The sequence below is a fragment of the Miscanthus floridulus genome, chromosome 4 (assembly GCF_019320115.1).
Source record: "Miscanthus floridulus cultivar M001 chromosome 4, ASM1932011v1, whole genome shotgun sequence".
In the NCBI taxonomy this organism is placed as follows: domain Eukaryota; kingdom Viridiplantae; phylum Streptophyta; class Magnoliopsida; order Poales; family Poaceae; genus Miscanthus; species Miscanthus floridulus.
This window is the reverse complement of record NC_089583.1, coordinates 95,683,532-95,696,847: the sequence shown is the minus strand read 5'-3', so window position 1 is coordinate 95,696,847 and position 13,316 is coordinate 95,683,532. Positions and strand designations below refer to the sequence as shown.

General features: G+C 44.8%; 2 protein-coding genes across 2 annotated transcripts; one reads left to right on the top strand and one right to left on the bottom strand.

Moving 5' to 3' along the window:
- Positions 1-1,484: 1,484 nt before the first annotated feature.
- LOC136552191 (E3 ubiquitin ligase BIG BROTHER-related-like) lies at positions 1,485-5,630 on the bottom strand. Its single transcript, XM_066543729.1, has 7 exons — positions 5,288-5,630; positions 4,835-5,201; positions 4,695-4,744; positions 3,632-3,673; positions 3,408-3,529; positions 3,214-3,322; positions 1,485-1,824 (listed from the first exon to the last, which is right to left on the bottom strand). The coding sequence occupies exons 1-7, from the start codon at positions 5,522-5,524 to the stop codon at positions 1,771-1,773; spliced, it is 981 nt and encodes a 326-aa protein (XP_066399826.1). The 5' UTR covers positions 5,525-5,630; the 3' UTR covers positions 1,485-1,770.
- A 4,083-nt stretch (positions 5,631-9,713) lies between these two features.
- On the top strand, positions 9,714-12,240 carry LOC136552189 (uncharacterized). The gene is made up of 5 exons (XM_066543728.1): positions 9,714-10,308; positions 10,952-11,072; positions 11,197-11,472; positions 11,616-11,678; positions 11,900-12,240. The coding sequence occupies exons 1-5, from the start codon at positions 10,031-10,033 to the stop codon at positions 11,990-11,992; spliced, it is 831 nt and encodes a 276-aa protein (XP_066399825.1). The 5' UTR covers positions 9,714-10,030; the 3' UTR covers positions 11,993-12,240.
- The last annotated feature ends 1,076 nt before the right edge of the window (positions 12,241-13,316 follow it).

Here is a 13,316-nt window from a genome sequence, read left to right as displayed (position 1 = left end):
GAATTTATAGAAAATTTAATTAGGCTATTCACCCCTCCCCCTCTAGCCATTTGGGCCTTTCACCATGCCATGCAGTACAAGTGCGTGCAAGCACCGATAGCTTAGAGGTATGCAAATATTACTAAACTCTAGGCCTAAACTTAGAGATATGCAAATCCCAATAACACTATAACTGAATCTAAAGCAAGCAGTAAAGCGGTCTCTAACTAGACTAAATACTAATCCAAGCACTTTTGCTAATTGACTAATCTTCTCTAGTTGCATGTGGTGGCGAGAGCACAAAGGAATGACAACTCAATTATAGCTTCGGCAAACCCTAGCACACACCGAATGGCCAACCAAGGAGGAAAGCCCCAAATCAACCAACTAGGCGTTGGTCAGAAGGGCTGCCACGACATAGAGCATCCTCTTCTGGGCATGAATCCGATTTTCATCAATGTGAATAGTAAATGGCCCAGCAGCTTCCTCTTTTGATGCTTCCTGCTGCAGTGAGCACCTAATAGCTTCGATGATCACATTGGAGAAATCCGGTGCCCTACCACGTGGACTAGCTATTCTCGACCGTTGAAAGTCTCTATTCAGTGATTCGTCTAATGCCTCATGGTTGGATTCCGGTGCACGGTGTTGGTTTAGTCTTCTCTGGACTGAATTTCGGTGGACGGCGTTGATTTAGTCTTCTCTGGACTAGTTCCCCAGCTTCTTCTGCTACCACCAGTGCACTGCTTTGCCACGCATTGGAAAGTACATAAACCCTACTCTTGACTAAAAGCACATCCATCATCATTGTACTCCTCACAACTCTACCTATGTGCTTCTCTTCACACCTCATCATAGCATGGTGACTCACTCATATTTTAGATGTTTCTATCTTAGGGTCCATTTAGTTGGGCTTTTGGCTTTGGCTTTTTGCCCCCAAAAGCCAAAAGCCTAACCAAAGGGGCTGCTTTTGGAGGCTGTTTTTCCATAGTATATTTTTGAAAGCTGGTTTGACTCTGCTTTTGGCTTTCTGCTTTTCGAAATTGATGAAATAAAAAGCTTTTCTATAGTTGTTTCAAGAGAGATAAAGATAGAAGGTATATTTTATACTTGTTTAACCAAACAGCTTTCAGTTTTTCTACAGCTCACAGCCCACAGCAGCTTTCCCACATCTCACAGCCCACAGCAGCTTTTTCCCACAGCCACAGCTCAACCAAACACACCCTTAGTGTTGTATTATGTCTAAGTGTAGTGCTTACTGTCTTCCTGATGCATCACAATTGCATTCAGCTTGCATTTGAGAGAGGAGGGGGGGAGGGGGGGGGGGGTGTTAAGGGCTTTATTGTCCTTGTATGTAAACTACTATAGTCTAGGGTTTGGGTCCCTATTGTACAATATATACCCTCCAGAGTTGATTCAATTCAATGCATCTAAGTACACACCCATCCTTCCTCTCTTCTTATTCTAACAATAAAACATGTAGAATTAAGAAAAAATGTTTATCACCAGTTAACAAGCAAATATATACGATGATCATGCGATCAGTAAAAAGAATGACTAACAATATAATATAATTGGCATATCTTATGGATCATACAACAGCCATAAGGCGTCCGAAGGGAACTGAGACCATACGCGGCAAGGCCAATAAATCATTTTAGACTGACAAGAGGATTATTTCCTGATCTCCTTGCATGTATGTAAAACGTTCTGCTTTTGTTTCGACAATACAGATGCTGCAGTGATGCCGCTAGTTATTCCCATCAATTGCCCAAGATGGCCATCTGAGAGCAGTCATGGCTCCTTGTTGCCCGAGGTTGATACTTCTGCACTGCACATTGGGCATACCTGCAAGAATCAGGGGGGTATTTTGTCACATTTTGGAGCAACGAAAACTGTTGTTCAGAAGTATCCACATCATGTTGATTGGAAAACATGTTCAAATTAACTCAAGCCAGGTGGTGTGCATAATAGAAGTTACTTTTCAAAGTAGGGGTTGACATGGCATGATCAGCCTGCAGGAACGCTGAGATATATACTAAGAATATGTATACGGCTACAACCTATTTGCAAGATAAGGATCCACATAGCAGAATCTGCCATTGTAGGAATGCTGAAACGGACTGACAATATGAACAGTGAATACAGCTATAGCCTATGCTAGACCATCATCATCATCAGACTTGACCTGACTACAGCTGTGCAGCAATTACAGCGGTTTTGCCAGCCTCAATAGATAAATAAAACTTTATAATCTTTTGAAGGCACTAAGTTTTCTTGATCAACTTAAAGAGTATCACAACTCAATACCGATTAAATAAAGAGAAACTAGTCGCAGGCAATAATGATGCTACTACTACTAAAACACTAATAGAAAGACATTAAAGTTTTAACAGACTGGACTGATTTAAGAACAAAGGTTGCTGAACTACTCTTATTTCAAAAAGAGTAAGGATATATTTAACTAACATGCAAATCTACCCAAGATTAATGTGGCTGAACATACAAAAGTATAGAGGTATTTTATATATAAACCTATATAATATATCCCCAAGTGTCCATTGGTGAGCATACCAGCTTCCAAGGTTTGTTGATTTGCTAAGCTTTCAAATCTTCTTTTTCCTCCACCACATGGCATACCCAAATTTCAATACCACAACAACAAAATTACATGAATCCGCATGCCAACGTGACGGAACTTCAGCTAACCAAAACATCACTAGACCATGACAGAACATCGTAGGCTCCATTACGACTAGAAGGCTCACAACTTCGGTCTGATACAATGTAACGGCACCAGACATCTTGACCGCGATTACAAATCTAAGGACTATGTCAAGCAAATAACAGAATATTCTTACTTCAAATGGATAGATTGCTGCCCTGTTACTGCAACCCTCAAAACTATTGACATTCCATGTTTTATATGCAACCAATTTTTTAAGGAAAAAATGATGAATAAAACACAGCTGCACAACTAGAATAAGAAGAACAAGAACATCAGTTGACAAACCATTAGCCTGCCAGCAGCCCACAGAAAAATCTTAAGCTTTTTATTTTGACTAGAAGTTACCAAACATAGTATACTATACAGACTAGTTGTGATGAAAAAGATACATGCGCGTGTGATAGTCTGAGATACTTCACAGAATCACAATAGTATTTAAGGACCAACGAGTTAATGAAATGAACTTTCTAGCCATTCAACTATGTGGAGCCTAAGAAGGTCCAGCATACCTTATTTATTTGCAGCCACTGGTTTATGCATTCAGGATGGTATAAGTGCTTGCAGGGAAGTGCAATCAAAGATTCACCCTCCTCCAATTCCACACGGCAAATTACGCATCTATCAACAATAATGATACATCAGGACTTCATATACAAAACATAGATCATTAAGAAACTATAAAACTTCAATTATTTGCACATACTGCTCTGTGTTGCCATCCTGAACATCTTGCATCTTGTATGTTACTGAAGGTAAAGAATCAAGTGTATCAGCAGAGAGACCTCTGTTTTCTGTGCCAACTACTTCACCCAATGCGACTAGCTCCTGGTATCAACATGAGAACTATTAACATGACATATTGATGTGTGAAGCTTCAAATGAGGGGCTTGGAGAACTAAGGATAAGACAACAAGCAATGTAACTTGCCTCATAAGAGTACTCGTCTGGATCAACCTCTTGCCATGCCTCCTGGGTTTTCATAAAAGCATACAGAAGTGTAAGTTGTGTTTATCATTCATTATAGTTGACTGATTACAAACAAGTACGAAAGAAAATAAGACCAATATGTGAACAAAGACATAAATTTCCCCCATGTAAAAACAGTAGGAATAATTGGGAAATATGCCAACCATCCCTAGAGGACTGAGGACAATAGTAGTACCTGACTAGTAATCATAAAACTATAGATGATATATGTTGCTTCTGGATTTTATTGCTAGAAGGGCAGATAATTCAAGCTTACTAAAGAAAAAACCGAATCATAACTAAAACAGCGAAAGTAGATATGACTCCTTATTTAGATCCTGAACTCAAATCTAACTGTGAGAAAAAATATCATTTACAGCTGAAGCCAAACAAGAAAAAACAAATGCAATCTAACTTAATAGCATTAGTCTAGTGTGGTTTTATTTACAATCAACATTTAAGCCGCCACTCACACTGCAACATCATTTCATTTTAATAAGTGAGAAATACAATTAACTAATAACACATAAATGCAACATCATTTCATTTTAATAAGTGAGAAACACAATTAACTAATAACATATAAAGGAGTAACTGATATTCCCTTCACTAAAAAAGACAAGGCAGACCCCTAGAATCTGTACAATCAAAATGCATCAATTTAGAAAGAAAAAGAGTATAGTCTGTACAATCAAAATGCATCAATTTAGAAAGAAAAAGAGTAGATGTGTTCCAGGTAGGAAATAACGTCAACAATCTATGAAAGGAAAGTACTATGGTATCAATAACCAACAAGTCAAAATTATTTTAGCTAAATCAATAAGCTATGGCACAACTCATGCTGACTGTTATGAAACATCATGCATGTTGCATTGATCAAAGAACAACTCCACTAGTTTGCATGCACAGAAATTAACAAAGAGCAGACTATGGCATTTTGTTTCTTATGAGACCATTAATTGCAAACTCAAGTGATCTTCCCTAGCAACAAAGGAATTCATAGCTAGATGAGATGAACCACAACCTGTGGGTCATTCACATGATCCTCCTCATGCTCCACATCCACTGTTCGCCCTGCACGGGAAAGCCAAAATTACAAACCAGCAACCAACTAAATTTTGTTAACTAAGCTGGGGTAGGGGGCAATGAATCGTATGTGCTCACAATCGCTGAGACCAGCTAGAGCCATAAGCCGCGCGGCGACTTCACGCTCCTCAGCATCCTGCAGCGCACGCGCATAAGCCTCATCGTCCTCAAACTCTGCGGGATCTACCTCCGGCTCCCCTTCTTCGTCCTCCTCGAACTCTTCGTCGTGGTCGCTCCCCTCGGCGCCCTCGCCCTCGCCCTCGCCCTCTCCCTCTCCCACTCCATCGACCGAGGGGTGCCCGTGGACGCGGAGGTGGTGCTCCAGTTCCTCTTCGTAGTCCTCCTCTCCCTCTTCGTCGTACTCGTAGCTCCCTGCATCAGAGCTCCCGTAGTCGCTGCCCTCGCCACCGGCCCCATTCATCCGGAGCAACATGTACGCCCGCTCCTGCACCGATCCGAAGCACGGGTTAATCGCCGGGGCAAGGAACCCTAGGAGCGGCCCCGAGGCCGCGAGATCTCGTCGTCGCTTACCTGCTCCTGCAGGACGCGAGCGAGGGCGAGGTCAGCCTCCTCCTGGCTGAGGGCCGTGAAGGGACGCCTGGCCGCCTCGGCCGCAGCCGCGGCCGCGGCCGCGGCGCCACCGTCGTCCGTGGCTTCGACAGCCGCCGCGGTAGGTGGGGGCGGATTCAGGCTAGGGTTCGAATCGGCGCTTGGCTTTTCGGGCCCGGCCCCGTCCCCGCCACCTCCGCTCCCCTTAGAACCTTCCATGGCGGCGAGCGAGCTTGGAGACAGGGCGATACGAGGAAAAGGATTAGCGACTCGAGTTAAGCCCCCGGCCCGGGAGGCGACGCGGTGGTCGATCTTGCGTTTTGTGTATCTGATGGCCGATTAGCAGTGTGGTTTCGGTTTAAACCGGAGCTCTGGTTAAGCTAATCACGCAGGTCCTCGGAACCGACTCGAGTGCGGCTCGGTTAGGTGTTAGTCTCTGACACTTTGGGCCCGAGATCTCCTAGCGCCACTCGTCAGTCAGAGAAGGGTGTTCATCTGTGGTACAGACCGTGTGTGGCTGGCTGTACGCCGTACGACGTCACCACGGAACGGGTGGGTGTTGATTTTTTTAACACTTTTTGTAAACTAATTTTAAATCTAACGTTGTTTAAATTTTTTTTTCCAAAACTAACACTTTTGGCCATGTCTTTTTTTCTAGCGCGGCGAAAAGTCTGTGCCGCGCCATGCAGGGTGACGCGGCGAGAGGGATGACGTGGCGACGACGGGGGCGCTGATCGGCGATGTGGCAGGGTCTGCCGCACCATCAATCTAGGCGCGGCACTGACGCGCTATGGAGAATGGCGCGGCGAGGCAAAGCTAGGCATGGCCGAAGCATAGGCCTGCCCCCGCGGCCTCGGCATGGCATCTAGGCCTGCTCATTGTAACGGTGACGCTGACAGAGCATGCGATGCCTTCCGGCTGCGTGTCCGATGGACGATGGAGAGAATTAATTAAAGAAGCCTTCGGCCATCATTGGATAATAGATTCTCCTTCCTTCCCCAAGAATCATCAACCATACAACCTTTACGGTCCAGTCCAGTCCACCACGGACTCCCTCCCTCCCTGCGTCTCCCAAAGGAGAGGATGGCCTGGTAGGTGACGTGACAGAGTTCCCGCGATCAGGCCACGTCGGTTTTGTTTCAAAGTTGGTCCACGTGTCTGCTTTTCTATTGATCGATTTCTACTGGAGTACATACTGTATGCGTCACGTGCTGGGCCAGCTGAAAATGACACTGCGGGAGGCTTTCTGTCCCCTCCGACGTCCATCGGACTGCCGAGCGGGTGGCAGCCTCGGTCCCCACAAAAGGCTAGACGCGAGGGTCTCGTCGACCAGCTAGTATGGAGTACATCTACAACGACTCCCGGTAGATGCTACTAGATCTGACTACAGCTAAAATGTTTCAATTCATAGAAAACTAGTCTATCAACTCGTGCTCTCGCGCGGGTTAGAATTTTAGAAGATATAAGTATTAGACGTTTTCTATGATACATCATTGCAGTACATAATACTTATATCTTCTAAAATTTTAACCCGTGCGAGAGCACGAGTTGATGGACTATTTTTCTAAAACATTTTAGCGGCAGAATTGCTAAACCTCAACCGGTTGATTTGGCCTCTCCGATCAACTGATTTTTGGGCCATCTGATCTTATGCGGACAACTAGCAGGGGGCGCGGCCGACGAATAGGTGAGGCACGCGCAGTCAACGAGGGCCGGCGGGGTAGCAGGTGCGGCCAGCCTCAGAGCTTGCAGCCCCGGCCATGGCAGCAGCCGACGGCCGACTACGAGGAGGCCAACGAGGAGGGCCACCCCTAGGCCGGATCACCGTTTGTGCTTCTTCTCTGGACTCAGTTTGCGTGCGCATTCGACGGAAGGGAAGGGAAGAAAAGTGAGCAGGCGACGGAAGGGAAGGGATAAGGTTGGGGAGGTGGGTCCCACCATAATTTGGGAAAAAATGTTTTGAAATTTATGAAAAATTTGTGAATAATTTAAAATATATTTATCTGGTATCTGGAATTCATAAAAAATGAAAGTATTTCTGAAAAATTTGGCATATATTTGTATTATCTCCAAATTACACTACCGTGTTCAATAAATTACACTGAAGAAATCATTGTAAATCTAGTAATAAGACAATATAAATATAGCTAGAAGACATTGTAAGTATATGGAAAAAAATTCAATTAACAGGAGGGACGAAAACAACTGAATCAGATCCTTTACCTGTAGTCAGATCTAGTAGCATCTACCGGGAGTCGTTGTAGATGTACTCCGTACTAGCTGGTCGATGAGACCCTCGCGTCTAGCCTTTCGCGGGGACCGAGGCTGTCGCCAGCTCGGTAGTCCGATGGACGTCGGAGTGGATGGAAAGCCTCCCACAGTGTCCTTTTCAGCTGGCCCAACACGTAACACATACAGTACGTACTCCAGTAGAGGTCGATCGATAGAAAAGCAGACACGTGGACCAACTTTGAAACAAAATCGACGTGGCCTGATTGCGGGAACTCTGCCACGTCACCTGCTGGGCCATCCTCTCCTCTCGGAGACGCAGGGAGGGAGTCCGTGGTGGACTGGATTGGACTGTAAAAGTTGCATGGTTGATGATTCTTGGGGAAGGAAGGAAAATCCATTATCCATTGATGGCTAAAGGCTTCTTTAATTAATTCTCCCCATCGTCCATCGGACACGCAGCTAGAAGACATCGCATGCTCTGTCAGCGTCATTGCTACAATGAGCAGGCCTAGATGCCATGCCGAGGCCGCGCGGGCAGGCCTATGCTCCAGCCATGCCTAGCTTTGCCTCGCCGCGCCATTCTCCATGGCGCGTCAATGCCGCGCCCAGATCGGTACCGCGGCAGACCCTGCCACGTCACCGGTCAGCATCCTGGTCGTCGCCACGCAATCCCTCTCGTCGCGCCACCATGCATAGCGCGGCATAGGCGTTTCGCCGCGCCAGGGAAATAGACGCGGCAAAAAGTGTTAGTTTTGGAGAGAACATTTTAAACAGTGTTAGATTTAAAATTAGTTTACAAAAAGTGTTAAAAATAAATAAAAAATTCTGGGTGTTCACCTACTCGGCTAGAAAGATCTTGTCACCGACCTGTGGGGAATATGTGTTTGGACCCACGTGTCATTCATATGCCTAAATATTGATTTCAGAATTCTCGTTGGGAAAAGGTTAAGCTCCGGTAGAATCTTGCACATTCTGCTGCTAGTGCCAACTTTGTGATTCGTGCCAAACTAAAAACAGCCAGCTCCAATTGTTTCAAAAAAAATGGTAAATCAATGAGTTTTTTAATAAGTGGCTAAACAAAGTTGAGATCAAATTTGTTGGATTTTTCTAACCGTTTCTAAAATCTTACTCCTAGAAAGAAGGCAATTTTGCATCAAGAATTTCGGCTATTTCCTAATCACCATAACCATTTTTTGTATTTTCTTTCTCTCTTTATATATTTTGCATCATGAACCATGTCCTTACTCTTCCTAGACCTGAGCAATTTGAGCGCGACTCGAGACTTGTGGGTTTTGGTTCACCCGCGAGCCTTAGTGAACAAGGTCCAGCTGTCCAGAATTTTTTTTCTCGGCTCGAACCCGGCCCAGAGTATTTCTTTTATCTTTTTTTCCAACTAAAAAAACACGAGTGACCCGTCCAGACCTGTGTCTAGCCCAAGCCTGGCCTGACTCACCCATGGGACGTGGACATGATTTTTTCGACTCGAAATAGCCGAGATTTTTTTCGGACCGGCTCGGCTCCAAAAATGCTCAGGTCTAATTCTTCCCCACGTCCTTCCACTTTTTCACGCTACTGGAAAGTTTTTCTCGAGTATGGAAGTATTAGGAGTTGGGGTTATTCTACCCAAAAGAATCAAAATTGAGAATGAGTTTTGGAAAGTATTGGAGATGCTCTTAGCAGACAGAAACATGAAACATACCCTCGCTCCTCATTCTGGGAACATTCACATGCCTACAGTAAAAAACATTATTATTAGTAGGGCTCCATGTTCCCGTTTCCTTTCGAGGACATGGCTACTAAGGCTAGATTTGGGATAGAGAATTCAGTTTATGCGACAGATATATCAAGTGAAATACACCTTGGCTTATTTTCATATGGGTCCATGAACTAAGCATGTGTTAGGTTTATGAGACTTCGTGAGATAGATTAAATCCATCCCTTCCCATTTTCGGATAGAATGAATCTATTTCATGTTTAGTTAGGTTGGCCAGGTTTGGAAATTGGAATAGGACTCCATACAACCGTTGGCCACATATTTCTAACTTGTATTAGTACGTCATGAGTCCGGATTAATTATGGATCAAGAGTTACGTGATGGCACTTTGAGAAATAAAAATTTGCCGAAAGAATCACTTTGCTCTTTAATATTAAGCATAGATGTATATAGATATATATAAAATGGTGTATATTTTTTTGAGGAAGTAAAATGGTCTTAATTCGGGCCAATCTGAAAAGCCCACCAAACCTTTTGGCCTATTTCCTCAGAGAAATGTGATTGTTGGTCAGAGACATAAAAGTGGGCTTTATCGTGCTGATTCCACGGGGCCCAGTTCAGCCCAGCAAGTAGAGGAGCCGCGTGATGAACCAAAGCCCTAGCTCGGCTTACTTTCCTGCCCGTTCACCACCGCCTCCACTCGCCAGTTCTTAACGCGCCCGCCGTCTCCTCCGCGGCTCCGGCCTCCCGTCGCTGCCGCCGCCCACCCAGTAATCAGGATGCGGGTGAAGAAGCGATCGAAGAACCGCAAAGCGATCAAGTTCTACGCCACCTGCTTCGGCTTCCGCGAGCCGTACAAGGTCCTCATCGACGGTACCTTCGTCCACCACCTCCTCACCCAGCGCCTCCTCCCAGCCGACGAGGCTCTCCGAGACCTCCTCTCGGCCTCCAGGACGCCAGCCCTCTTCACCTCCAAGTGCATCAACGCAGAGCTCAGGCGACTCGGCAAGTCACATGCCGAATCCTTCGACAACGCGCAGCTGCTCACCACAACCAAGTAGGTTTCCTTCTTTTCACAGTTCTGTCACCGTTGCAGTTGCAGCCAGTACCATTCTTTCCTTTTTGTCAGCCCCAAACCTCCAATTGTGCTCCACCTTGACTTAATCCTGTTGCTGCCTGGCTTAAAATTCACCGCTTGATTTGTGCTCCGGCACTTCTATTGTTGTGAGGCTCGGTGGTATTAATTTGATTTTGTCAAAGCCAAAGAAAAACCTAGAACATCGTTCAATTCAGAAATGTACTCACATGAACATAGTTACCAAGTTCATACTTCAGAGAACCAAATTATAGTTCTTGCATGCTATCTTGGAGTCTGAGTAGCCAATTTGGTTCAATCGAATTTGGTTGTCTGGAAGTGGAACCTATGCTGCAGTTGGAATTTGGATCACTTCAGAATGCATTTTTGTAGCCATTGTTTGGCCCAGGACCTGTAAACTGGTTTTAGGTGTCATGACGTACATCACTGGCTCAACATTACAATGTAGTAGCTGGTGCATTTAGTTTTGTGCCATTCTCGAATGTGGTCTTTCAATCCCAGTTTGAATTTTGCAGATGGGACCTATATGAGTTTGATTTCTATCATATGAGCCTAATTATGAGGCATTGACTTAGTGTTTTCCTGGATTTCACGGTGTTACCAGGTGTGAGCATGACAAGGTGGTCAGTGCCGTGAACTGTGTCATGTCACTGATAGGTGATAAAAATCCTGAACATTTCTTCGTTGCCACCCAGGATCCTGGTCTTCGAGAAAAGTTACGAGAGGTATCGACAACCCTCATCTGTCGTGTGTAAACTCTACTTCTTTTTAAGAAAATCATGTGGATCATATCTACGACCTTGTCTGGGTCGCAGTAATTTGCTCATGTACTTGTCTGCTTCCATGTAGATTCCTGGGGTTCCTGTGATATATGGTCTGAAGAACTCCTTATTCATAGAACAACCCTCTGTGCAGCAACGCAAGTTTGCTCAATTGGATGAGGAGAAGCGTCTCAATATGGATATATCTGAATACAAGAAGTTACTGAAGGCTGCATCAGAAGGAAAGATAGCTGCCAGTGAAAATGGAAGTGACAAAGAACAACATGAGAGGCCTATCAGTTCTCTTGTAAAAAATGCTCTTGGTGTCACTGACAAAAGCAAGTTTAAAAGGAACAAAGCAAAGGTTATATTTAGAGTCATTGCCTTTTTGGTATCTCTTGTCATGTGATTGACTATATCCAGTGTTTGTTATCTAGTAGGCATCAACAGCAACTGAGTTCACTACTCTATTTCTTGTATTAAATGTTTACAAGTATCATTATGCAGGGTCCTAACCCACTCTCCTGTAAGAAGAAGAAACCAAAGCTCCCCACAGCTATTCAAAACCAGGTATTCTTTGGTAATGTGAATCATATGTACCTCTCGTCATTTTGTGACATCAGGTTTTGTTCTGTCAGATCTCTGATGTATGTTCAGAGATTGAACTAAATGTAATATAACTAAACATTTGTAATTTATTATTAGATCCAACAGTGTTAAAACTTTGCTGTGCCTCTCGTTTGTAGTTGTATCAGGACTCACAAGCACTGATGACAACATCTGTTCTGCAGGTAGTTACGGCTGATGGCGAGGCGAAGAGAAAGAGGGTTCGGAAGCGGAAGAGGGGCAAAAAAGATAACAAGCAATTGGAGAGTGCGCACTAGAAGGATGGGCTTGCGTAGGAAGTTTCAGTGCTCTTGCTAGACAACCATCCTGACTCCGGAGCTAGTCAACCAGGGAAGACTTCCTTTCTCCCACAGGATTCAGGATGTCATGCCATACCATGCTCATTACATGTTGAAGATGTTTCTTGCAATGTAATACTTGATTGCTTATGCTGATCGTGGATCCTGCTCCGGCTAAAAAAACAAGCCGAATATGGGGTAAGCCGAATGGGGCCGATGTTACTGGATACCTTTTTGTAGCAAATGCAACATTAAATATTTTTTGAAGCAAAAGTTTGATGCCAGTAGCTCTACCAGGCTCCTGTTTGCTTGGCTACATATGTGTTAATTATAAGACGTGCTTGTGGAGGAAGGGCGGGTCTGGTGTAAGCGGTAGAGTCTTACCGCCTGTGACTGGAAGGTCCCGGGTTCGAGTCGCGGTCTCCTTGCATTGCACAGGCGAGGGTAAGGCTTGCCACTGACACTCTTCCCTAGACTCCGCATAGAGCGCGAGCTCTCTGCACTGGGTACGCCCTTATAAGACGTGCTTGTGGAGAAGGAAGTCATGAACTGTTTTAACTGGAAGCAATTGCCATCTCACAGCCTCTAACTGTTTGGAAGTTGTTGCCGTTGGACTCTCCCACCGGTCTATCTAACAAGCTAAAAAAAGGACGTACCCAGTGCAGAGAGCTCCCACTTTATGCGGGGTCTGGGAAAGGGTGTCAATGGCACGTCTTACTCTCACTTGTGCAATGTGAGGAGACCGTAACTCGAACCCGGGACCTTCTAGTCACAGATGGTAAGACTCTACCGTTTGCACCAGGCCCGCCCTTCAGTCCATCTAACAAGTTGAGTACCTTTTTTTGGGCGCATTTCTATATGCATGGGGAAAAACTCTCCCGGTGTACTGAGGCCATAATGATCTTTTCCTCTGCTAATGCCATCTCAGTCAAGGGCAAAAATTCCTGTTCCCGTGTTTTTTCTCTAAAATTGAACTAATTCCCATGAAATTTCTATGTGGTTTCTATGAAATTTCTGTGTTCCCAACAGGTCCTGTTCAGTTCGCTGAAAAGCCAGGCTGAAAGTTCCCAATAGGGCCAACACAGGCTAATATGCATTAATGATCTCAGTTCCATGTAGATCAAATACTACTTACACCTAAGGGCATCCGGAGTGTACAGAACCATCGACAGACCTTAAGACCCAGTGGGCACTCGTACGGCCGACCAAACAACATAATGGCCGAAGTACAAAGGAAGCACTAGAACTAGAAATTCACAAGTTAAGAAACTAAAAAAGAGTAAAAGAAAACGAAAATAGAGAC